Source organism: Asterias rubens, chromosome 7, assembly GCF_902459465.1.
Source record: "Asterias rubens chromosome 7, eAstRub1.3, whole genome shotgun sequence".
Lineage (NCBI taxonomy): Eukaryota > Metazoa > Echinodermata > Asteroidea > Forcipulatida > Asteriidae > Asterias > Asterias rubens.
Genome location: NC_047068.1, coordinates 11,206,471 through 11,233,775, shown reverse-complemented (window position 1 = coordinate 11,233,775; position 27,305 = coordinate 11,206,471). Strand labels below are relative to the sequence as shown.

Genomic DNA, 27,305 nt, shown 5'->3' with positions numbered 1-27,305 from the left:
TCTACGACTATTGTCGACCAATAAATAATGACCAAACTTCTCCACGTAACAAAAAATACATCACCGTCCCCTGAAAAATTCATCAAAATCTCCATAAGAAACGTCTTCAATAAATAGCTTGTACCTTAACCATCAACTCCCATCCAACACTCATCCAACACCATCCAAATACAAAAATATTACTAGATTTACTCCCTAGGACCGTTTCCGAATTGGCGGCTACGGCTACAGCTCTACCTTGGCAATCAAGTATTCCAGTATAGGACATTCTTAGCAACACCCTTAGCAACAGTCATAATGACTGTTGCTAAGGGTATTGCTACCGTCATAGCCGTAGCCGTAGACACCCATTTGGATATGGCTTTGAGAATTGAGAAAAGAAAACAAATCAAAGAAAATCAAAAAGATGAAGTAAAAATTACTAACACTACATAACTAGGTCTAAATAAAACGAAATCGATACACAAAGTGCAAAAGAAAATCATATTCAAAACTAAAGCCTCTGTTTGATTTTAAAGCATGTAACAGAGTTACTACAAAAACTTAATACCTATTCTAAATATTTATTGGAAGAACATTGACTTGTTGATAATACACCACTTTGCCTCAACTTGCTTATCTTCATTCCCATGGCAACATTTCACTAAAAATTACACTCATCCACAACTTTTGCATGGAAATATTAGGGTTTTTTTCTCGTTTTTTTTTCCTCTTTTTTAAAATGACGTACACTTTTTATTTTTTGTACATAGATTAATAGAAGCATCTTTAGAAATAAATTTTTAAATCAAATTTTTCAGCTTTATTTGAATACAAACTGGTTTTTTATAATAAAAAAAGTCATTGTCATAAAAACAAACATGGAAGTGCTCTGCTCTGAGAGCTCGTAGTTTTAAAAGTCTTTGAAACATTCTTGATTATCAAATCAAGTTTATGTCTAACTCAAGACCAGTGTTGAAGGTGGTAAGAAAAGTCTTGGTGTCTACATCAGCCTTAATTGGTCTCAACCCCTCCTGGTCCCCGTGTTTTGATATAAGATTGCTGGGTAAGACCAAACACTGGTCAACTACAACACAGGTCAAGACAATGATGGAATAGTCAAGATTCACTCAAAACAACTCCTGGTGATTTTTTTTTATTTATGTTGTTTACTGAAGATGGAAGACAGTTTGATGGAGGGCAACTTGGAAGTCTTTTCCAACTTCCACTTCAAACTGGAGAACGGAAGCACAAATACCTTTTTCTTGATTCTTCTGTTCTGGAAGCTCATAGCGACGTCTATTCCAACAATGCCCCAAAGAGATGCTAACTTCATTCGTTACCAAGACATCACATCTTTGGTTCTTTCCCAAACTTTGCTTTGATATCTTTACCAATGCTCTGCCTGGGTTCTTGCCAAGACTTTACCTTGGTTTTGCCAGACTTTGCACCAGACTTTGGTTTGGTTTTTTAGTAAGAATTTTCCTTTATTCCTTACCGAGACTTCACCGAGGTTCTTGCCAAGACTTTGCTTAGCTTCTTAAGACCATGCCTTGGTTCTTGCTGAGAATTTGCCTTGATTCCTAACCAAGAATCTGCTTTGGTTCTTGCTAAGACTTTGTCTTGGTTCTTAACCAAGATTTTGCCTTGGTTCTTGCTAAGACTTTGCCTTGGTTCTTAACCAAGATTTTGCCTTGGTTCTTGCTAAGACTTTGCCTTGGTTCTTAACCAAGATATTGCCTTGGTTCTTGCTAAGACTTTGTCTTGGTTCTTAACCAAGATATTGCCTTGGTTCTTGCTAAGACTTTGTCTTGGTTCTTAACCAAGATTTTGCCTTGGTTCTTGATAAGACTTTGTCTTGGTTCTTAACCAAGATATTGCCTTGGTTCTTGCTAAGACTTTGTCTTGGTTCTTAACCAAGATATTGCCTTGGTTCTTGCTAAGACTTTGTCTTGGTTCTTAACCAAGATTTTGCCTTGGTTTTTGCAGAGACTTTGTCTTGATTCTGGCTAAGACTTTGCCTTGTTTCCTTTTATAGGGAACCATTATCTGGAACAATTTTGTAGAATCAGTTGACCAGAAAGCATAAAAGAAGTTAATCACCGCATTGTTTGATTAACTTAAGATGACAGAAAACGAGAGCAACAGTCTCCAAAGATTCATTTTACACATCAGCAGGAAGTTCAGCCATCTACTGCAGTGGTACGCCACATACCAGAGGTCATACCTTCGGGCAGATGCTGGCGTTCGGATAAAACTTGCAATGTAACGATTTAAATCTGAAATGGAAAAATAAATGCAAAGTTAAAATACTGAGAGAGGATAATCTTGGGAATTTAAAATTATGTGCTTCCAAAATTCATTACTCTAACACTTCCCATTTTCCTTCGACTAAAACATCCCCCCCAAAAAAAAAAAAAAAAAAATAATAATAATAATAATAATAATAATAATAATAATAATAATAATAATAATAATAATAAAATAATAATAATAATAAAATACTAATAATATTTTATTCTATATCTACTCACTAGGATTATGCAGCCCTGCTAAATTGTACAGGCAGTAAATTAATCTATGCCCTTGCTAAATTATGAGACTCAAGATAGTAAAATAGCAACAAATTGTACATCCCCAACACCCATCCCCCCCCCCCCACATACACACACACGCCTCCCCCTAAACACAGATACAACAATTAAAAATAGCTCAAGTCGCTTCAGAAAATTCAAATTCAAAGCCTAAAAACAGTTCTAGAAAATAATTACACTCAAATAAACACAATTATCAGCAGCTACACAATACACAATTAGGATGAAACCACAATCATAAAGGAATAGAATTGTATAATCAAAAGACATATTAATTGTGAATAATTCAAAGAGATTCATTGCAAATACAATTACGACAAAATAACGCCAAATATGTTAAAAGCCACTTCACATTAAAAAGTTTACAAGTTAAAAACATGGGTAATATAAATCTTAAAATTACACAATGATAAACCAAATCAGTTGTGGCTCAGCGTTTACAAGGATTATAAAAATATATGATCAGAAAAGGAAATATATTGACAAAATATATAGTCAGGACATTAAATGTTGACTGAAAATACAGTCAGAAAAAAAAACATATTTTGAAAATACAATCAGGAAAAGAAATATTAACTGAAATACAGTTACAACTGAAATATTGACTGAAATTACAGTCAGAAAAAAATTAAACATATTTTGAAAAAACTGTAAGGAGATGAAACATTGACTGAAAAACAGTTACACATATTGACTGAAAATACAGTCAGCAAATTTAATATTTACTGAAATGAAATAACAAAATATTAGACATGATAAATTAATAAATTGTAAACAGAAACAGTGAGTCACAAAAAAAGACTGAGCAGCAATTGGAAATATAAAACTCTTCAGGCGCTGTTATAGTTAAGTGTGGAACACAAATGCTGAGGGAGACCAGTGCCATGAGCGGTATGTGAACCCCACATCCTTTTGTTTTGAAAGAAGTGCAATTAAAAGTGTCAGAACAAAAGTACTGAAGAAGAAAATCTACAGCGGGATTCAAAATCAAGTTGTTATAATTCAGCCACTAGACATTGAGTTGGGTTAAAGGCACTGGCCATGTTTGGTAAATTATTCAAAATGTATATATTAGCACTATACAAACTTACTATGTATCACTAAAATAGTAAAAGACTTCAGCTGAAGCCTTTCATTTCTACCCAAAAGCACACTAATTTGCACAACAAGGGTGGGTTTTTTCCATAATTTTCTTCAAATTATAATGACCAATAAAAAGCCCAAATTTTCACAGGTTTGTTAATTTATGCATATGTTGGGGATACACCAAGTGAGAATTTTTCTCTTTGACAATAACAACCTGTGTCCAGTGTCTTTAAGGCCAAGAACCTGGACTGGTAACTTTACCTTGTAGGATCCTGTGTAGTATTAAACACAGCGTCCTTCACGTTGACAATAGTTGCTTTCTCATCATGTAACTGATAACTCAGAGTAATCTGTGGTGACATTCAAATAAAGACAAAATCAGCTTTTGCCAAATGAAACCCTTTCAGAATCTTAAAGAATATCAAATTAGCAGCACATTAAAGGCAGTGGACACTATTGGTAATTACTAAAAATATTTATCATCATAAAACCTTTCTTGATTACGAGTAATGGGGAGAGATGGATGGTATAAAACATTGTGAGAAACAGCTCCCTCTGAAGTGACGTAGTTTATGAGAAAGAAGTAATTTTCCACGAATTTGATTTCAAGACCTCAAGTTTAGAGTTTGAGGTCTCGAAATCAAGCATCAGAAAGCACACAACTTTGTGTGACAAGGGTGTTTTTTCTTTCATTATTATCTTGCAAATTCGACGACCGATTGAGCTCAAATTTTCACAGGTTTGTTATTTTATGTGTATGTTGAGATACACCAACTGTGAAGACTAGTCTTTGACAATTACCAATAGTGTCCACTGTCCTTAAAGGTGAAGTATACACGTACATTGTCTTAATCCTATATAAATGTAAAAGTACACAATAAAACTAACATCTGAAAATTTAATTTTAAAAGGTGGTCATGTTTTTGAGAAATCACTAAATAGCAGCGATTGATAGTACAACGCATTTTGAAAAACATTTCACTTCAACGTGATGTGATTATGTAAAAAGATATCAGTTTTTATTACCCTCATTTATTCATTTGAGAAGCCTCACTGTCAGTAACGTTTCTCAGATTGTGTATTCCTATTAGGGATTATTCTTCCAGCAGGGATGTATTCAGTCAGGATTTTCGCCGATATCCGAAAAACCTGATATTTTGAATTGAAATGTTTCCATGGTGTTCACATCTATTTTTATAAACGATTAAAACAATTGAACCCTTCCAAAAACCAAAAAGGTGTACTTCGCCTTAAGGGGATTTTTTTTCTTACATCGGCCGGGAAATACTTACAGCTTTAGTAACCTGCTCATCCTTTAAGTTTCTCAAGGACTGGGAGTTAAGATGGGAGTGAAGCTGTGAGATCTTGGTAAGATGAACCCCAAGGAGATCATCTAAGAGATTTAAGACAAAATAATCAACTCTTTAATCAATCAAAAGAAATAAACAGAGTCCGTAAAGGAACAAGGTTTTCATTGTCATGGTTTTGATCCCAAAATAACATTAAGTTCTGAAATTGTTATACGAAGGAGAGAAATAATATAATAATTTGTGGGAACGAAATATAGTTTCCAGGTTATTAAATATAAATAAACAAAATATAGATTTCAAGGACATAAAATATTACTTTTAGAGAACAAATAATATTTTGAGGGAACAGCTACAATTACTATTTCGTGTTCATGAGACAGAAATAAATAAGATTTAAAGGGAAAGAAAAAACCTTGTCCCTTTATTGCCGTTCATGTAAATCCAAAACCATTACCAAAAACATTGTAACATAAATTCTCTTAAAGGCAGTGGACACTATTGGTAATTACTCAAAATAATTATTAGCATAAAACCTTACTTGGTAACTAGCTATAGGGAGAGGTTGATAGTATAAAACATTGTGAGAAGCAGCTCCCTCTGAAGTGACATAGTTTTCGAGAAAGAAGTAATTTTCCGAGAATTTGATATGTTGAGATGCACCAAGTGAGAAGACTGGTCTTTGACAATTACCAATAGTGTCCAAGGCATTTAAGGATTATTTCCAGCTACTCATTGCAATCAACAGCTACTCATTGTACATTGACCACAACAACTGAATTGTCTTTTTCTTTTATACAAAATTATGAGTGAATTACACGAATGTTGACACAAGAAACATCCTTTTCAACTCCAATAAGTAACCCAAGCCCAAGATTGCGAGAGTAGTAGCCTCAACAATACAAAGTGACACCACAATACCAAGCTTCAACTCCTACTTTTATAAACAAAAATTGTTGTAAAATGACCATTTTAATAATATTTCTTTGCTGTTTGGGATTTCAGTGGCTAAACTGATCTATCTAACCATCTTTTAATAACCATGGTAACATACCTATAACAAATCCAAGCGCCACATCATCAGGTAGACCAATCCGGTTGCAGATTCGTGGAAATTCTTCAGTACTGCAGAATTCAGAAAATAAAATAACATAAAAACATAAGTATCAAAGCAGGGCATTGTACCCTGAATTGCAACAATAATTTTGTAATACCTTGGGTGAAGTTTTCTGAAATTTTGCCTGTAATGTTTGGATCTTGATAAAGTTTGTAGGTACTGTGTTCTTATTTGCTAGTAAAAATGGCAAAGCTTGCATGCTACAAATCCTAAGCTTGTTGTGACAAGAAAGTATAATGCTAAATGTTTATCAACCAAAAGCACATTATATGGTAAAAAATGCCCCCCCCCCCTAAGTTAAAGGTAGTGGACACTATTGGTAATTACTCAAAATAATTATCAGCATAAAACCTCACTTGGTAACGAGTAATGGGGAGAGGTTGATAGAATAAAACATTGTGAGAAACGGCTCCCTCTGAAGTGACAAATTTGTCTAGAAAGAAGTACTCAAGTTTAGAATTTGAGGTCTTGAAGTTAAGCATCTGAAAGCACACAACTTCGTGTGACAAGGGTGTTTTTTTCTTTCATAGTTATCTCGCAACTCCCGACGACCAATCAAGCTCAAATTTTCACAGGTTTGTTATTTTATGCATTATTATGTTGAGGTACACCAAGTGAGAAGACTGGTCTCTGACAATTACCAATAGTGTCCAGTGTATTTAATGGCCTGACGTTTTGACAAAGATTTGGGGTGGGTTTGTGGGATGAGTAAAAAATCAACATTGGTTTTTTTGAATGGCCAATTAACAAACAAATTCATAAAAAAGTAAACATTGTTTTTTTCTGAATGGGTTATTAATTAAATTTATTTTATTTACTTATTAATTAATGTTAGCGCTGTGATTTAGTTAACTAAGTAGAGCATCAGTAAATGTCAATTATTAAGAGTGTGCAATTTATCTGTAGTATACACTATGGAAATGGGCCGTTAGTGGATTTGAACCCATACCATCCAGCTTGCTTTATTGACCAGCTGACCCGTTTGTAAACAAAGAGCCGTGGGTTTTAACCCTGCCTGGGTCACCTTAAAGGTACTGGACACTATTGGTAATTACTCAAAATAATTATTTGCATAACAACTCACTTGGTAACGAGCAATGGAGAGCTCTCTCTCTGAAGTAACATAGTTTAAAAAAAAAAAAGAGGTAATTTCTCACTCAAGACTTCATTCAGCTGAATGAAAATTTATTTGTTAATCCAAAGGTTTTTAACACCCACACAAGCAAACAAAAATGGTGGTAAAATACAATAAAAACCAATTAAAACCAGTGCTGGAAACACTAAATTGCAACCATCAAAAACTAAAATGCCAGCAAATCTCACATTTGCGTTGGTCCAGCCCATTGCAAAGAGTACAATATTATACAATTCATACACACGAACAGTTGCACAAACGCGGTCGTGATTATTGTAAATTTCCGTTTGAACGATATTCCTGAAAGCGGCATGGCAAAGTCGTCAAATCTATTCTCCGCGGCACAATGCACATTGTGTAGGGGTGAACAATGGTACAATGGGCTGGAGGTAGTCCAGCTAATACGGGGAGTGTGCGCTTTGATTCACTATGTCCACGCAGGAGGGACTTTCCCACACTCGGGAGAGAGAGTGTACAGACATGGAAAGTATTGGAATATGGGTTGTGGTGATGTCTTGGACTGGGGATGAAGCACCCCTTGGATATAGAAGGCTGTTGTTGTTGTTTGTTTTTTTTTGTTTTTTTTGTTTTTTGGGGGGGAGAGATCCACAGAGGGCTAGTATAGTAGCTCAGCAAGTTAACTGTACAAGGTTATTATTTACAAGACCCCCCCCCCCCCCCCCCGCCTACAGCACCCCAAACAGATTTAGTTAGGATGCATGTCTTTCTTGCTTGAAATACACTGTCCCCTCTTCCAAGTTCCACAAAATATGAGAGGGCAAATGAAAAATAGAGATGAGAAAAGAAAAAATCACTGGCTTAGAAATGTTGCCAATTTCTCAAGCAAACATTTCAAAACAGGAAACTAAGGCTGACAAAATCAGTTAAAATGAAAAGATGAAAGAAGGAAATGAATGACATTAAACAAATACGAGTACTGGCAATAATGTTATCCAACACGAGAGTCATGTGGCATTATGACTAACAATAAAAGAAGGAAATGCGAACAGGAAAACCGCCATGCACTGCTGGCTCTTTCTATACAGATTTATAGTTTACACATAACTGCCAATTTTTGCAGCTTGCAACCAGGGAGATTTTGTAGGGAAATATCTAAATTTACATTCAACACTAATTGGGAAAAAGAGTCCATAATCAAGGAGATTTCTAATTTGTTCATCAGAGCGAATCCGACCAAGCTTAATGCTGATTTAGAACATGATTTATTCATAATCATAGACTTTAGACCAAAGTTTGTAAGAGAGAGATTGGCTGTCGCAACCTTGCTATTTATATCCTCTTGTGGCCTATAGTTCCCTTGACGGGAAGATCATCTAAAAAAATAAATCATAAAAGATTGGGGGGGGGTTTCAGGGAACTTTCCGCAGAATTAGAAAAAGTTGGCAGCTCCGTCTATATTTCTTCAGGAATTTTGCGCACATTATTTGTTTATCAGAAAAAAGTGTAAATGCTGCATGTAAATATTTTAATTTCAAGAAAATTTTCAGCTCACAGTATGTGCTTGTAAGCGATGTAATTTTTAATCTTTTTTGTTACTCTCTCTGTTTTTTTATATATTTTTTATGCGCCTTGGAATAAGTTTAGTTTGAATTATTATTATTGTTATTATCATTATTATTATTATTGTTATTTATCATCGATTGAATTTTTCATCCGTAAACTAAAACATGAGTCACGTTTCGACAAAAGGATTAATCCAATTGTCTATACACCCACTGATGGAGCAAAGCTGCAAATTCAGTACCATAAACAATGGTCCTTTTGACAACCCTTCATAAATGTACACCATGTGACAACTAGCCATCGGCTGGCAAAAACACACAAGGATTTGTTATAGATCTGCCCATAAGGACCCAGCAGGTTAGTTCACTAGTCACTGCATTCTTCCATGATCCACTGCAGTAAAAACACGGAGGACCAGTCAAAGTTCAGGTTCAGTGTTGAAAAGCATCCCTGTATGCAAAGTATGGACTCATGAAAAATCAGGTAGACTTGTAAATTGACAAGCTTAACATGGTCCTGCTAGTTACTCACTGATAAACTCGCTATATAATCAGTATAGGATTTGAGGCATTGCATTGTGAAAGTATCAATAATTATATATGTGGTTTGTGGAAACACCATGTGTACACCTATTTGCCAGGTAGAGTTTGTTCTTTAGAAAACTGTATTGCTATATTTTTCTACCACAGAGTAGATATTTCTAGGAGACCCACGGCCTTACCATTGCATGGTGGCAGTCTACATACATGCATGTACATCACTTGAAGAATTGGTGGTACTCTATAAATGTAATGGAGTGAAAAAGCACTCTTTGAAGGGCCATATGAGGGACAACTCCTTTTGGAGTGGTCTTCCACTCTTTGAGATTGAATTGCATCTTTTTGAGTGATTTTCCACTCTGTCCTGGAGTGAAACCCCTCTAAAAGAGTGAAATAACCACCACTCTTTTTTAAGAGCTATATGAGGGACATCTCGAAATGTAATGAGTGGTGTTTTTTACTCTTACATATAGAGAGTAGATTTGTTTAGTTGGAGTAAAGTGGAGCCTTGCTATTTTTGTATAAAGGGCAGCATTCTCCCTGCCTTACACAATCCCCAGGTACACACTGTGAGCAAGGTACACAAGATATGGAGGGCTAATAATACTGAGTGACTGCTCTGTGTGGTGGCACATAACACCCACTGCATAGGTCAGAAGTCACTAATATGGTCACAACCCAGCTATGTTTAGACATGGAGGGAGATTGTAGCCCAAGTTGTGAACTTACAAACCCACCAGCAAACAACAACATATCTGCCCCCCCCCCCCCACCACTAAAAAATCATTAAAACCAAAACAGGAAGTAAGAAAACATCAAACCACTTACTCTAAAAGGAGCATGAATTCTTCCCTTAAAGGCAGTAGACACTATTGGTAATTACTCAAAATAATTATCGTCATAAAACCTTTCTTGATTACGAGTAATGGGGAGAGGTTGATAGATAAAACATTGTGAGAAACAGCTCCCTCTGAAGTGATGTAGTTTTCGAGAAAGAAGTCATTTTCCACAAATTTGATTTTGAGACCTCAAGTTTAGAGTTTGAGGTCTCGAAATCAAGCATCAGAAAGCACACAACTTCGTGTGACAAGGGTGTTTTTACTTTCATTATTATCTCGCAACTGCGACGACCGATTGAGCTCAAATTTTCACAGGTTTGTTATTTCATGCATATGTTGAGATACACCAACTGTGAAGACTGGTCTTTGACAATTACCAATAGTGTCCACTGCCTTTAAAGCCATTGGACCCTTTCGGTAAACAGTATTGTCCAGGGCCCACACTTCGTGTATCACAACTTCTATATCAAATAACAAACATGTGAAAATTTAGGCTCAATCGGTCATCGGAGTCGGGAGAAATTAACGGGAAAACCCACCCTTGTATCCGCGCGTTTCGCCGTGTCATGACATGTGTTTATAATAAATCCGTAAATCTCGCTAACGAGAATTTATATTGTTTTACTGTTTTCTCAAAAAGTAAAGCATTTCATGGAATAATATTTCAAGAGAAGTCTTTCACCATTGCCTTCTGTAAACCCTGTAAGTTATTTGTAAATCTGTGAACTTTTATTTTTTTTTCTGAACCGAAAGGGTCCAATGGCTTAAACGAGAATTATGGATTTATTTTAAACACATGCCATGACACGGCGAAACGCGCGGAAACAAGGGTGGGTTTTTCCGTTGTTTTCTCCCGACTCCGATGACCGATTGAGCCTAAATTTTCACAGGTTTGTTATTTGATATAGAAGTTGTGGTACACAAAGTGTGGGCCTTGGACAACACTGTTTACCGAAAGGGTCCAATGGCTTTAAGAAAGGGTCAGTTCTTTACGGAAAAAAAACATATATTTCTATAAATTTTACATGGGTAAGTATACACATGTAAAGGTAAACTAACAATAAGTCACAACCATGCATGTGGGTACATGGCATTAAAGCAAAAGGATCTGAGAAAAATTTCAAATATTTGTCAAAAAGTATTCAATTTGGTAAAGTTTCAGTTTGAAGATTATGAATTTTGAGTTGTAAATTTGAGTTTCCAGTCAAAGAATTTGAGTTCAGAACCAGATATTTTAGCTACATGTTGAAGTTTTCAAGTTTCCAGTTGAAGATTTTGAGGTTTTTTTTTAAGTTGAATTAGGTGGACTTGAGGTGGACTGAATACAGGACTGAACAGCGAGTTTAGTGTCTGATAGCCATATTCTGCTAAGCATTGTTTTGTTGTCCTTGGCATCTTTTTATGCTTAAAGGCAGTGGACTCTAATGGTAATAATCAAAGACCAGTCTTCTCACTTGGTGTATCTCAACATATGCGTAAAATAACAAACCTGTGCAAATTTGAGCTCAATTGGTCGTCAAAGATGCGAGATAATAATGAAAGAAAAAACACTGTTGTCTCATGAAGTTGTGTGCTTTCAGATGCTTGATTTTGAGACCTCAAATTCTAAATCTGAGGTCTTGAAATCAAATTCGTGGAAAATTACCTCATTCTCGAAAACTACGTCACTTCAGAGGGAGCCGTTTCTCACAATGTTTTATACTATCAACAGCTCCCCATTCTTCGTTACCAAGTAAGGTTTAATGCTTAAAATTATTTTGAGTTATTACCACTAGTGTCCACTGCCTTTAAGCAGCTCTATGAAACAGGGCCCTTTACCTGGACTTTAAACTAAGTGAATTACAGGGACTGCACAGAGAGTACAACAATGTCTGATTGTCTGATGTGCTTGGTTTCTACAGCCCTGTTAAGATAACCTTGTAGTCTTTTCAACAGGGGATTTTCACTCCCAGGAAAGTCTACACTACTTAGATCAGGTCTTTTATTTTGCAGAATAGTGTTAACTTTACTATCCCAACCCAAAATAATGCAACGTCCTTTCTCACTCTGGTGGCAATCATTTGTGGTGGGGCAGACAGTCCATGGATGGACGGATCTCAACAAATCAATCCATTTAAATAAAGGTTAACTCTATTATCCCCTGAGGTAAGACCAGGGTCATTGCTTTATGGGGAAAACCTATATCATGTTCCATGGCAGAGATACTGGGTGTAGGTGACAATAATTTACTATAGGCAGCGGCTTCATGGTTAAGTACTAAGCCCACTGAGTGACCACCAACCCCCCCCCCCCCAAAAAAAAAAAAAAAAAAAAAAACAACATATAATTAATAACAGATTGCCATTTTCAATCAACTTCATATTAGATAAATATAGCACTCCTGGGTAAAACAGTATAGGGCTACAAATGTAAATCTTTATTTTTGGTTTGCGGTAACACAATGTGTCATTCTGTGTGTCTACTTGCCAGGTAGATTTTGTTCTTAGGAGAACTGTCTTGCTATACAAGTGATATTCTACTACGCGCGGAGAAGACTTTCGGATTTCGTGAGATTTCTCAGTTCTGAAAAGAACTGTCCTGCTTTTTAAGTACTACCTGTGGGTGGAAGGTAGAACAATCAGCTGGGGCTACTACTTTAGCTTAAAGGAACACATTGCCTTGGATCGGTCGAGTTGGTCTTTGAAAAGCGTTTGTAACCATTTGTTATAAAATGAGTATGGTTAGAAAGCTGTTTTTAAAAGTAGAATACAATGATCCATTACATTTGCCTCGAAATTGCGTGGCTTTCCTTTTACTTTGCGAACTAACACGGTCGGCCATTCATTGGAGCCAAAAATTTGACTCCCATAAATGCCCGACCGTGTTTGTCGACGAGGTAAAAGGAAAACCATGCAATTTCGAGTGATACTTGTGTGGATCATTATATTCTACTTTTAAAATATCTTTCAAATCATTTGCATTCTATAACAAAGGGTTACATATGCTTTCAAAGACCAACTCGACCGATCCAAGGCAAGGTGTTCCTTTAAACTACCTTCACTACCCCAGAGTGTGCAAATAGTCGTGCTTCAATGGTTAGGACACTCTGCTCTAGCAATGCAAAAATCAGAGGTTCTAATCCCAAATAATAATGCCTGTGTTTTTTTTCTACAGAGCTTTGGAAAATCTGAAAAATCAAGCTTATTAGCTGACAAATTTAATGCCTGGAGGCAAGACTACCAATCTGGCCCAAGTTAATTCTGAGGTATATCTCATAACAGGGTGGGTCTAGGAATGTATTGAGTTACTAATGACACAAAGCATATCACCTCCCTGCACATTTGATACAACATTTAAAAAAATAACGGATCATATAAATCATCAAATTTCACACTGATGCCTGATAAATGTAATCTACAAATGTGCCCACAGTATCGGGATTGTATTTCGAGAAGATATTCAATACAACATATCATGGTTAGCGTCTCAAAACTGGGTCGCAAAAGAACCTTGGATGATCGGAAACACCTTTGATCAATCTGTTAGCAACAAAGATGTTTCAATGTTTTCACTGTATAATGCGAGCATTTGAACTACTCTTTTTTGTCTAATAAAGATTAATTGAACTTAATTGAAATGAAATCTATTTTTGTTTGATCATCACCAACATGCAGGGTTTTCCACATGTACAAGCTAGCGTATCACACCGAAATGCAAACATTTCGGACAATACACACAAATTTTTGCATTTTTTTTTAAATTTTTAATACTAATTTCACAAAAATCATCAAGATAAAATCAATATTACTCCAAATTGCACATTAGTTCAGTTAAAAACCAAGATAAACACCAAGTAGAAATCATCCCAAAGAGCTTGTTTCAAGTTAGCGTCTTTTGGCCACATTATCAAACTTTTGGGGTCCAGAATGCCCACCAGTTTTGACAAATCCTTGGGAGAACCCTGACGTGATATTTGTCCATAAGTTGTATTGTTAGTTCAATGCGTTTACTCAAAATATACAACACGAAAACAAACTCCTGTTCAAATTAGCCTGATTTTGATGACATCTGCAACAGGGTATTCAATAGGCCCACGATCGGGGGCGGGTGGGTTTCAGTGGAGTGCCCGGAAATCTTCATTGTGTTGTTGGCCTAAAAGTTTGCAGACCATTGCACTAGAACACAGGCTCTGAAGTACGGAACTGGACCACTTTTCAAAGTAGTCAATTGTTACTGAAATTAGGGCGAGTAACCTCACAAAGAAATACTACCACTTTTGATCCACCATGTAATTATGTGACATCACATGTTTACAAAAAAGCCACAGAGCCTGGACTTCCTGCATGTACACAGCTCAGCGGAAGAAAACACAAAAGCTATGCAAACATTTCATGGAGGTTACACTTTGATCAACTTCCGCTGGGAAGAAAAGACACATCTCAAAACTCTTCCATCTGTTACTTTAAAGGAGCATTACAGATTTTTTTTTTTTTGCTAACAAAACAGTTGCTAGATGTTTAAGCACTTTATAACTTGTAGAAGTTTGAGATCGAACAGCCATCTGGGTCACGAGCAAATTGTGAAAAACCGATTACACATTTTGCATGACACCGATTAAGATCAAAATAAATAATACGCTCACTGAGCGATCAACTCCAATCGGAAACTAATTTTATTTAATTATTTTGCAAGTTCTCTTTTTTTCTTCACATTTTCAGCAGCAAAATTTGCAAAAACCAATTCTGTAAAAGTACAGTTCAAAATTGGGCCATGCAATGCTTTATCTGATTAGTTAAACACTATGGTTGTGGAAAAAACACAAGACTGTACAAATGTCCAGTTGTGAGTTTACTGTTTATACCCTCAAATAACTGGGCCCTAATAATCTGTCCTTGGGTGATTTCAAGCCCCGCTTCCATGTAGTATAAGAAATACATACAGAGATTTAATTAAAGATGTTTGAGTGACACATTTGATTAATTTCATTTATCCGCTGGTACAAACACCCATTCATCAAAACATAAGCAGGTACCTGTTAATATCATAAATGCATGCATTCATGCTAATTCATACCATTCTCATAATCCTAAAATAACCATGATTGTCTCTAGCTGCAATTTGGTAGTCTAAATAAATGTAAGATAAGAATATTGTAGGAACAATTTTCTCAACAATGAAAAGTTCTGGGGGAAACAACATGATTATTTACGGACAGGGTTAGGGTTTGGGTTAGGGTTAGAAGAAAACAAATACACTAAGGGTGTGGGAACACAGGGGTGTTGAAACATAGGGGTGTTGAAAGTTGGAAGAGGTCGTTCAGACACAGTACTTTATGTAAGGTTTAAACAGGTTTTTTTGACTACCAGTCTTGTCCCCTACCCTCAACAGACTGAGGGCAAGACCGACAACCCCAGTGATTCAAACCAGGGCTCAATTTCATAAAGTGGCTGAAGCACAAAAAGTAGCTAAGCACAACAAAATTATGCTTCCCAGAATAAGGTTACCAACCAAACTATCATGTCACATATACAATTTGAGACTGGTATCCTGCGCATTTCTGCTTAGCAGACACTTATTGAGCAACTACTAAAGCAGCCCTAAGAAATTGGGCCCAGGTCAGATCCCTTAGGTAAAACTTTGTCTTTTCTGTTGTAAAGGAATCCTTGTTCGACCAATCAAAACCCTGTTACTAAGGAAGTGGAGGCCATCCATTTGACCTGGTTAAACTTAATGAATAGAGTGACTGGAGATTGACCAATCAGAGGTTACTGAATAAATACAATGGACTGGAATCAGTCAAGTTGGAAGATTATCTGATAACAAAACAATAATGTAACCAACTGTGACCTGTTATAAAAGCACTCCCAAAATTAACAAAAACACCCCTGAACTGCTGGCCTTGTCATTTCAATTGGTCTGTCCCTTCTGGGCCATTGAAGGACAGTTCCATACCAAACCCTTCAAAATCCAACTCCATATTTTGTTTGATTCCCATCGACTGGGGACTGACTATGCTTTACATGGGATCAGGCATACCACCGTAATCAGAGTCCAACATTTTGGGTATTGAACTAACACATGGTGTTGAATTTTGTTCAAATTGGATCCAAGTAATCGGCCTTTAAAGACAGTGGTAATTGTCAAAGACCTGTCTTCTCACTCGCTGTATCTCAACATTTTTTTTAATGCACAACATAACAAACCTGTGAAAATTTGAGCTTGATTGGTCATCAAAATAGCGAGATAATAATGATAGAAAAAAACACCCTTGTCAACATAAAGTTGTGTGCTTTCAGATGCTTGATTTCAAGACCTCAAATTCTAAACTTGAGGTACATTGAAATCAATACAGGGAAAAGTACTTCTTTCTCAAAATCTACGTCACTTCAGAGGGAGCCGCTTCTCACAATGTTTTATACTATCAACCTGTCCCCGTTACTCGTTACCAAGTTAGGTTTTATGCTGATAATTATTTTGAGTAAATACCAACAGTGTCCACTGCCTTTAAGAGTTACATGTAGATATTAAAAAAAAAAAATTTGTTACTACATTTGCTGATATTGTACAAAATTATTTGTACAAAATCAATTGTAATGCAAAATCGATTACAAATTTCCCTCTGCTGCACTAGTCAGCAAATCTCATCTGTAAATCACAATTTCTCTCAGATATTCACAATTATTAACCCAACACCTCCCATCTATTGGCATCCCAATGAATGAACAGATACAGATTGATCATCAAACAATCACAGAATCACAACAAAACTATTGATCAGCGTCCGACAAAACTTCTAGAAGTGTGAAAAGCTGGAGCAGCTGTCCACACAGGGCTACGTGTGCTAGAACTACAAGGCCTGGTATAGACGACGCCCACACAATCAACCAAAGATTCAAAAGGATCGTTATGAATAAACAAAAAGCACTAATTGTCAGATTGTTTACTCATTGTATGAGGGATGTCAACAACTGATCCAAACCACCTGTGAGAAAACAGGGATTTTGCTCTCTGTTGTTTCAAATTCTGAAATGTTGGTAAAACTGCATTGATGTTAACAAATGGTAAAAATAAATCAATAAACATAGATGCTTAAAGGGACACCTTGCCTTGCCATGGATTGGGCGCTTTCGACTATTAAAGCATTCATTATGCAATGAATATGATTGGAAAGACAAGTAGAATATCATGATTCACTCAAATATCCAATCTCTAAACTTGGCGATTTTCCTTTTACTTTATAAAAGAACTAACACTGCCCAAACCAAACTTTTGACTGCTCAAAGTTATGGACCGTGTCACAATTTTGATTTCATTTGTTAAGATACTCGAAGCATAATACAACAAATCAACACTTATCAATTCGCATTTGAAAAAGACTCTGCTATTTTCGAAGAGGACGGCATGAATATTTGTGTTGCATTTTAAGTGCAGGTAATATAATTTTTTTATAAGCAGTTTGCAATATTCATTCTTGGGTGTGTTTATTAAGGACACAAGGGAGATTTAAGCACGTTTCACACAAACAAGTACAAAATAAAGGTAAAAAATTCATGAGTTTTGGGGTCAGCTACAAAAGAAATAACAACTTTTACAAATTGAATTTGAAATACCAAAACAAACTATAAGATACTTCTCATCAAAGAACAACCACAAACTTTGGTCCTATTTAAAATCACCGATATTTATTTAAAGTTTTGGGGTCATAAAATACTAAGAAATAATCTTAGCAGAAGCCACAGACCCCGAGGAACCTTGAGTTGAGGTCAACCTTGGCCAGTCCCTCTCACCGATTCTAAAGTTTCCACAGAAACCCCAAAGTTAGTACAAAGTTTCCCACGTTAGCTTAACACACTCCACAAAGCAAACTGAAACGGCATGGGGCAAGGGAAATAAAGAAAAGGGCAGTTCACAGGCAAAAGGGAAGTGATTATCAGTCAAGCCTGGAGTGGGTTATTCTCACATTCTCACAGGATATTTACGCTTTTATAATACATGTTTTCTCTTCCATTCTTAAGCCGATAATGAGGTTTATTTTTCGCCTTAAGAAGAGCAGAGTTCATCAATATCAAACTATGTGTCTCATACAGGCTCAAGTTAATACTGTTTCTAAGCAGTTTCAACTATGGGCTCGTTCATTTGTGTCAGGGCGACAACCCCCTAGCTCCACCCCCAAAAGTAGCAGGTAACTAGTTACAAATGAAATACATTACAAATCTGTGCTTAGCAATTCCTTTTGCTTACCAGCTTCATGAATTTGGGGCTCAGGTATGGAGTTCAAAAGTGCAAGGGAAAAAGAATATCTCAAAGTACAAGCCTTTGGAACCCTTGTTATAACTTTCCGCTTGGATTTTTGTTTGTTTTTTGTTTGTTTATTACCAACATTCAAACATTGCAGCCAAAGGCTGAATTGAGTTTAAAATACAGAGACTTATAAAAGTAGGTATATTAAAAATTATGAAACAAACAATTAAGAAATACAATCTTAAAGGATTACCGAATGGCATTGATTTTGCTTACCTGGCATATGGGCTCATCTTAAGGGCCAGAGATCGACTGATGCACACTCCAGCTCCTCCAGTTCCAAACCAAAACTTTGTCGCTCTCCATTTACTTTTAACCGGACCCTTCATTACCATCCGCTGAAAAAAAAAAAAAACACTCATTGAATAAAACAAAAATGTGAAATGTGCTCTTACAGTCCGCCCAGGCTCGGGCAAGATACGATCTAACAACTTGGCTTCACGTTCTATTTTCCTTTACAAACCACAAAGGGACCAGAAGCAATTTAGAGTCGTACAAAAGTGTATAGTCAAACAGCTCTATAACATAAAAAATCAAAACATTTTACAATCCACAAAATATTGTGTAGCAAAAGCTAGCAGTATTTCCTGTTTTTCAACAATTCTCCACAAATATTGAAAACATACTGGATAGTTTTTTTTAATAGAAAACCCCAGAATGTTACTTTGGTTTCCACCCTTGGTGCTTTCCGGGTCCTGCAGTGGGAAAAAATCCACAGACTACGTGGATGGGATTTGAACCTACACCCCCGCATTCCAGATGTCTCAACCGCTAGAACACTAACAAATAACTGATTGTTGGGTGCTTTATAAGATTTGTAATTTGTAAAGGACCTAATGCAAAAGCCTCTAAGCGCATTTAGGGTAAAACAAAAAGCTTATTTACCAAATCACATAATAAAAGGAAAATATAACTTTGGTTTTTGGAGCCTTTAGATCATTTTAATACTATATAAATGTTGATGTAAACAATAAAAATAAAACCTGTGAAAATTTCGTTTCAAAAAGTGAGGTTTTTTAGATATCCCCGAAAACCACACAACGGAAGAATAATCCTTAATTGGAATATACAATCTGATAATGGTATCAAACAAAACGATTCTCAATTATAATTTTGGGGATAGAAACTTAAAGTGAAATGATTCTCAAAATGCATTATACTATTGAAGGCTGCTGTACTTCAAACCTAGTCAATTTGTATTGCCATTACAAAGGTATAATACCTTCCCTTTAAAGACACTGGACACTGTTGGTAATTGTCAAAGACCAGTCTTCTCACTTGGTGTATCTCAACATGCATAAAATAACAGACCTGTAAAAATTTAGGCTCAATTGGTCATCGAAGATGCGAGATAACAATGAAAGAAAAAACACACAAAGTTGTGTGCTTTCAGATGCTTGATTTCGGGACCTCAAATTCTAATTCTACCATCTCGAAATTTATAAATAATTACTTCTTTCTCGATAACTACATCACTTCAGAGGAAGCCATTTCCCACAATGTTTTATACTACCAACCTCTCCCCATTACTCTTTACCAAGTAAGGTTTTCTGCAAATAATTATTTTGAGGTATTATCGATAGTTTCCACTGCCTTTAAATCAAATAAATATTTTAAAAGTTCCTTGAGGACCATCTTACGAGATCAAATCTCACCTTGCTACCATCTCCTTTGTCGTTGGCAACTATCTCCGTTGCTGTGCTCGGTCGTCCAATATAAACATCTTTATCGTGACGATATGATCGTAATAAGGAGACTAAATTCTCAACATTTAGGTAGTTATCGTCATCCAATGTACACCACCATCTTCAAGAAAAACAAATCACCAGAAGAAACATTACAAATAAGGTTGTCGACCTGATGCTTCGAGGCATTGTCTTCTCCAAGAGAAAATGTTAAAATTTCATTTGGAACATTTAAGGGGCCACTAAGGTAAGACCAAGCCAATTTCTCCATTATAACAACAATAATATAGTTTTATATTACAAACATCCACCAATAAGGTGCTCCAGGCGCTTAAACAAAGATAGACACTTTTCAAGAGGTTTTGAAGTTTTTATAAATTATATGGCAAATTCATGTAGAACCTTAAAAGGGTTTACAAGGTGCTACTGCATACTCAGCAGCCACTACCAGAAACATTGAGGTGATCCCCTTCTCTTAATGATAATACTGGGTTCTTTAACATGCATTATACAACACACAGGACCAATGGCTTTATAAATCCCATCCGAAGGACGAAGCAATAATGGTCAAGTGTCTTGCTAAAGAACACTAAAGAAGTGCTACAAGCAGGACTGGAACTCACTCTTCTGACCTTGAGTTCGTCGTTAATGGTCAACTCAAAAAAACACTTAATTCGGTCAAATCAAAAAAGCTCAAAATTTGTAAGAAAAACATTTAAATGATAATGATTACCTCTTTTTTGATTTCAAATACATTGAAAACATGGCGCCCATTTTGCAGCATAAACCTTGTCTGAAGAAGAAAAGGGAAACACAATCAAAACAACTGGAAATAAACAGTATTTTTTATGAACAGGACCCAATTTTATGGAGCATCTTAAGCAGAAAATATTGCCAATAATATTTCTGCTGAGCAAAAATCAGCAGAATACAAGTCACAGACGGTACATGTGATATGATATTTTGGCTTGTACAGGTAACCTATTCTGTTAAGCAAGATTTTGTGCTTAGCTACTTTTGTGCCTAAGCACAGTTCTATGAAATTTGGCCCAGAGTTTGAAATTAAGTTCCAAAACCTTACTACAGAGGAAATCAATCCAAAATCATTCTTAGAATTCGGTAACATCAATCCCTACTGTGTCCTAAATCTTTCTTGCCAGGGGCCTCTATCTAGAAAAGAGGAAACTACTTTGTAAGTCATTGTGAATTGAGGACATAAACTTTTTCAACTGATCCACAGTTAAACCAAAAAATTGGGGAGACCGCCAACATTAAAGCCAGATCTATATACATGTACAACTCAAATGGTAAAGCACCAGCTCGTAAATCCGGAGGTCACAGGTTCAAGTCCTGCTTGAGTCAATTTGTTTTTGTTCAACCCAAAATTAATTTTAATTTTACCCGGTCAGTTTCCTTGATATAATAAATTTCTTAATAGCTTTTTTTACCAAAACAGGTAAATCACGTCTTTCTTGATTCATAAACATAAATGTCAAATCAGCAGTTAAAAGTATCCAAGTCCAAATCCTTTTTTTCCTGAACCTCACGACTTTCCAAGATTTTATTGAGCCCCTCGATCATCATTCATTTGCCAGATTTGTTTTCCCTCAAAAATCTCGACCCAGACGCACAAGCAAGTCAACATACCAAACTCAAAATAGCTGAATAAACCAAACCCTAGGAGCCCTTTGTCCGCCGTCACGGATCATAAAAAGTTGTTGTTGTCATATTTCAGTTATTAAGGTGCGGAATTTGGCGATTGTGTTCAACAAAGAAGAGCTATATCTGCAATCTTGAACTATGATTCTACACACAATGCTGAATTGAAGCAGTGAGATTAAACATAAACCATTTTTGTACTCGCATGCAAGATGAAGAAAACAAACAAATTATCTTGACTAGTCAGTTTGGTTTCAAATAAAAACTGAAATTCTCTGCAAATCTAAATGTCTTACCTTGTATGCCGGTTGGCACAATGAGTGTTGATAAAGTGTCCATCTTTACATGAAAAGGACACGAGAAAAAAGGTTAGGAATTTAAAAGTAATTATTGTTTTTTTTTTTTGTTTTTTTTTTGGTTCAACGTAATGCTGATTTATAGACACAAATGCAAAGAAAGATACAATAAAATTCACTGACAAAATTCATCATTAGTTCTGAGCACCCTACACAACCTATTAAGTTATGGTTTCAAATGGTGGGTCAAATTACTGAAAAAAAACGTTATCAATAGTAGAAAGGTTGCTCTAAGAAATGTGGTTCCTATTAAAATTTGGTCTTTTATACTCACTTGTTTCCTTATAAAATTTGCTATCGTCTGCGTCTGTGAAAATGTAAGTCTGAAAAAGAGAAAGAAAACAAGACACCTTCCAGTAACTTCCAAAAACTTTTGACAAAACATGTGGGTATTATCATGAACGTATACATCATGCAAGTAATTTTTCAGAAGGGAGAACTTTTCCTAAAATGTTGCTAACAAAATAATGCAGTTACCAATGTACACGTGCCTTCAAATAAAATGACTAGGTTACTTTATTTTTCTCCTATAGTTTCAGAAGTCTTCATCACATGTAAACGATTCAAGTTTACTTTAGAGACCATGCACTGAATTTCAAGAAGGCCACAATTTTTGTTGCCCTGGTCTTGTCCTTGGTGCCTCTATAATTTGTTACAGCTAAAGCCATGTTCCCAGTGGAATTTTCTTCCGCTGCCATGCGGAAAGTTACCAGGACTGGCTTTGGTGTAATTCTTCCATGCACTCCCAACTAAACTTGTATTCCGCAACGCTTGCATAAAATATGTGTTTTACAGCGCGGTCGCGGTAGGTTTACAGCATGAACAATAGAATAAAATAATGTTTTACTGTCACTTGTTAAAAAATATTTGTACAGTGAAATGCGTTTTGGTTTTCCGTGTCTAAAAATATGTTATATAAAAATTACACTAAAAATTTTACCATTTATACAAAAATACACCGAAATATAATATAAACATCTCTGAAAAGTAGAGGCGGAATAAGAAAGATAAAAACAGTACGAAAGCAGCCCCTATTGGACTTTTTAGTGGCCCTGTAAAATTACCGTGGCTGCGCAGAAGTCTCCTGCGACCTCTTTCTGCCTGTTAGTTTAAATTGCGGTACTTCAACAACAACAACAAAAAACAGTGTAAACAAAACTTTAAAGAGGTTTTTGGTAACGCCATGTTCATTGGCAAGTGCCTGTGCAAGAATACTCTTCCAGACTGTCAACTATAAAATGAGGGGACAAATTAGTGGAGACGAGGTCCTAACTGACCATTTAAAAAATGGCAGAACCGCGGCTGTGAGATTAATGTAACAATTACACTCTCTAATGATGATGATAGTAGAAAACATCCCTTGAAACATTTCTGTCTAAAATGTTTTATTTAATGAGAAATAAATGAAACTAATTTCCTGTTTGGAGTTATTCGCTCAGTGAGCGTTTGATTAATTTTTTTTAAATCGATGTCATGCAAAATGTGTAGTAAGTTTTTCACTATTTTCTCGTGTTCAAAGTTTCAATCTCAAACTTCAACAGGCTTGTCAGTTAATGTACGTATGTGGTGGATTACATAAGTGCTTACACTGTCAGCAACTGTTTTGTTAGCAAAAACCAATTCTGTAATATTCCTTTAAATTATTCCCCTCCAACTGACCTCAGTGAACCGATAGCAACCTCCAGATATTATTGACAAGTATTGTTTGGGCTGAGCAACCATAATAATGTTCAATACACACAATCTGTCCTTGCATTGTATGCAAAGTTGACGACAGTGGTTAAAATAACACTTGATGCTCATTTCATTGTTGCTGCAATTTATTGAAAATCATGCATGCCTTCAGATTTATAACTACAGGGGACAATGAATTTGAGACCTTTAAACTGTGGGAGATTGGGGTATAGAGGGGTCGATAATCAAAATATTGTGATATCTGTACCCTTTTGCTATTAAGTTTGATGTATAGGAACTGAAAACAAATGTTCACCACCGTAAACACAATGTAACTAGTGACTGAATCGAGCGCCAAGTCCCATGAATAACTTGTTAAAACCAAAACTTTTGTAAATCAAAACATCTGAAGGTTGTGACCTTTAAAGGTTGTTACAAATTATAATGCCCTGGATTGAGGAATTTCAACATAGGGTGTTTCAGGGTATACTACATGTAGGCCTCTAGAAAACTGCTAGAGTAGGCCTCTAGAAAACTGTTGTATTTTACTCATAGCAAAGGGACCTTTTTGGGACCATGAAGGAATTTAGCCAAGTTACAATATTAAGTTTAACCCTAACCCTTCTAAAAGTCCAAAAGTAAGAAATTAAGTTGTGTAAGAAAATATTCTTAATTTTATTTCAAGAAGCCGGGACACTCCTTAACATTTTTTGAGTAGTTTGGAACATTTAGCATCGGAGGCAGACTAGGTGAGGAGTTATTGATGTAATGCAGCACACAGAAAAGTCTGGCATTTATCCAAAAGTCGATGATCAGGTGTAACATGATCACCACAAACACCTTGCATCTAAAGTGCTTTTCACACACAGCAATTTAACTGGGGTCCCTTGCCCAATTTTAGCATGGTGGTCAAATGTAGCAATTTTTACAAGATTTTGCAAGAGAACTGTGACAGTAGAGTGGTTAAGTCCTTTCACACAGGTACATTTTGTAAAATAAAACTACAACCCTGCTACAATTTAGCAATTTCACAATTTTGATACATTGTAAATTGCTTTCAGTGAAAGGGGCTTTAATCAAAAACATGTGACAAATAGTTAGGTTTATCTTATTAACCCCCTCAACCATAAATAATAATCTGTAAATATTTTTGTTGTGGCAGTCAAGCACTTTGTTATGATTTGTTAAGGTTTGTTTGGGTTTAAATCAAAACTGTTTTTAGAACAGTTTATTAGTTTTGTTATTTCTTTTACTTCAACAATTTAATTTTTAGCTGAATGCTTGAACGGAAACTACCTTTTGACAGTTTCAAAAATTGTTGTTCAGCCTTTTCTGTTTCAGGTCTGTGTTTTGGGTTGCAAGTAACCAGTTTTTCTTTAGACACAAATTGAGTTTGCTTTTCTGTAAATCAGTATTAAAGGCAGTGGACACTATTTATAATTACTCAAAATAATTATTACCATAAAACCTTACTTGGTAACGAGTAATGGGAAGAGGTTGATAGTAAAAAACATTGTGAGAAACGGCTCCCTCTTTAGAATTTTGTGTCAGAAGGGTGTTTTTTTCTGTTGTTATTATTATCTCGCAACTTTGACGACCTAATTGAGCTAAAATTTTCACAGGTTTGTTATTTGTGCATATGTTGAGATATACCAAGTGAGAAGACTGGTTTTTGACAGTTACCAATAGTGCCCAGTGTCTTTAAGGTTTTGATACCTTTTTGTAGCATTTTTTATTTTTGGCCGTGGCATAAATCCCTGCTCATTGTGAATAAAGATGTATGTATATAAATTACCTGTAGAAGTTTCAGCTTCATTAGTTGTCAAGTTTTTGAGAAAAAAAAGTGAAAATTACATAGCAATGTTTTCAGGAGAGTCGCATGAATTAGTTGTCAATGTAAATGCAAAAATGCTACAAACATTTCTTTTTCGAAATTGTTTTACTCATTTCTCAAAAACTGCAGCACCTCAGCAGATAATTTTTTTTTTAGGAAAGCTTTAAACCATGTAAGTTTAATGTAAATCTGTGGACGTTTGTAATTTGTGTTGTTAAAATGTACCCAAACCCTTTAAATGAAGCAGACCAATGAACTTAGCCATCAGCATTAACGGGCGAATCAACCAAAAATTGAGGAAACCATCTGGAATATCGGAAAGGGGAGGGGGGGGAACATTAAAGGGAAGGTACACGTTTGGTAATTACTCAAAACAAATATCAACCTCTCCCCATTACTCCATACCAAGAACGGTTTTATGCTAATAATTATTATGAGTAATAACCAATAGTGTCCACTGCCTTTAAAACAATTACATGTAATTGGTCTTACCTGTGCTCGAATATCTGGACGTTCAAGCCATGTCTCGAAAAGAACCAGTAAGCGACTTTCATGATACTTCTCCGTCGTTTTCAACCCGATAAAAATATCAGAAAGTTCCGTTGGCCGGAAATTGTTTTCTAAAGTACTGGAATCGTTTGGAAGTAAAGCGTGTTTCACAAACTTTCTGGAACTGTTTGAAGTGTCGTCAAAGTTTGATTGTTCGGTGTCCGTCTCGTGCATCTGCCCTTCACTGCTGAAGAAGATGTTACGGGGCCTCGCCCCTTTCTTGAAGAGGCGATGCCAGGAGTTGTCGTGGGCGGATTGAACTTTGGACGGAAGGTCTTCTGAGGAATCACTTGACGGAAAAAGTGACAGCGCAGCAAGAGCGCACAGAGTCAAATAGGCTGCTCCGAAGATAACCGCCATTCTTTGTATTTTAGATTTGCACCTCCGAAGGGATGAGCAAATATACATGTCAACCATTCAGCTGCTTTGTGAGTAAAAGTACATGAAGACTTAACTAGTTCACAGTTCATTTCTTGAGGAGGTTCCTGAAATATTAAACTTTCTGAAGGAAATGTGCATAATCTTCAAAAGTCCTTCATCAAAACGATCGATTGGGCATAACTTTTTAGGTGAGAAAACATTTGCCCATAATATCGCAGACTTACGAGACCATACAGGACGTTGCAACTCCAGCTTCTAACCACCAAAAACGAACCAACCATGGAGCAACACCAACCACCACCGCCACTATACCGCCACGACACCGCTCTGCATAGTCTCAGTGCCCGCTGGTCCACGTTATTGATTGATCTACATCACATCAGCAAGCAATGGTGACTCCATTTTCTTCCAAAACGGAACAGCACCCGAAGAAATCTTTTTAGAATTTCAATAAACTACTTGCCAAAGCAAACAAGTCAACTGCCGAGTTAACACAGTTCTATTCTCTGGTACACGCTGCCCACTGTGAGCAACTTTAAGAATCAAATCTCAGCTCAGAAGTGGGTTTTCTCATGGCCGAGTTGTGTGCTAACTCACGGCCTTTCATCCACTTTTCACAGAACCCAGTGACTTGACGGACGTTCCACAACAAACTCGACCGACCACTTCCAGCTGAGTTTTTAGGAACCTGTTGCCCACAACAGGTCCAAAATGGTATTTAACATAATTGGTCTGCTAGAGGGGGCTATAACAGGGGTATCGGAAAG

General features: G+C 36.2%; 1 protein-coding gene across 1 annotated transcript; it reads right to left on the bottom strand.

Annotated features, from left to right (window-relative positions):
• Window positions 1–1,273: 1,273 nt before the first annotated feature.
• On the bottom strand, window positions 1,274–27,189 carry LOC117293135 (beta-1,3-N-acetylglucosaminyltransferase lunatic fringe-like). The gene is made up of 10 exons (XM_033775359.1): window positions 26,101–27,189; window positions 22,375–22,423; window positions 22,041–22,083; window positions 20,819–20,878; window positions 20,056–20,206; window positions 18,617–18,738; window positions 6,021–6,091; window positions 4,952–5,052; window positions 3,921–4,009; window positions 1,274–2,258 (listed from the first exon to the last, which is right to left on the bottom strand). Exons 1-10 carry the CDS (start codon window positions 26,572–26,574, stop codon window positions 2,201–2,203), a joined length of 1,218 nt encoding a protein of 405 aa, XP_033631250.1. The 5' UTR covers window positions 26,575–27,189; the 3' UTR covers window positions 1,274–2,200.
• Between the last annotated feature and the right edge of the window lie 116 nt (window positions 27,190–27,305).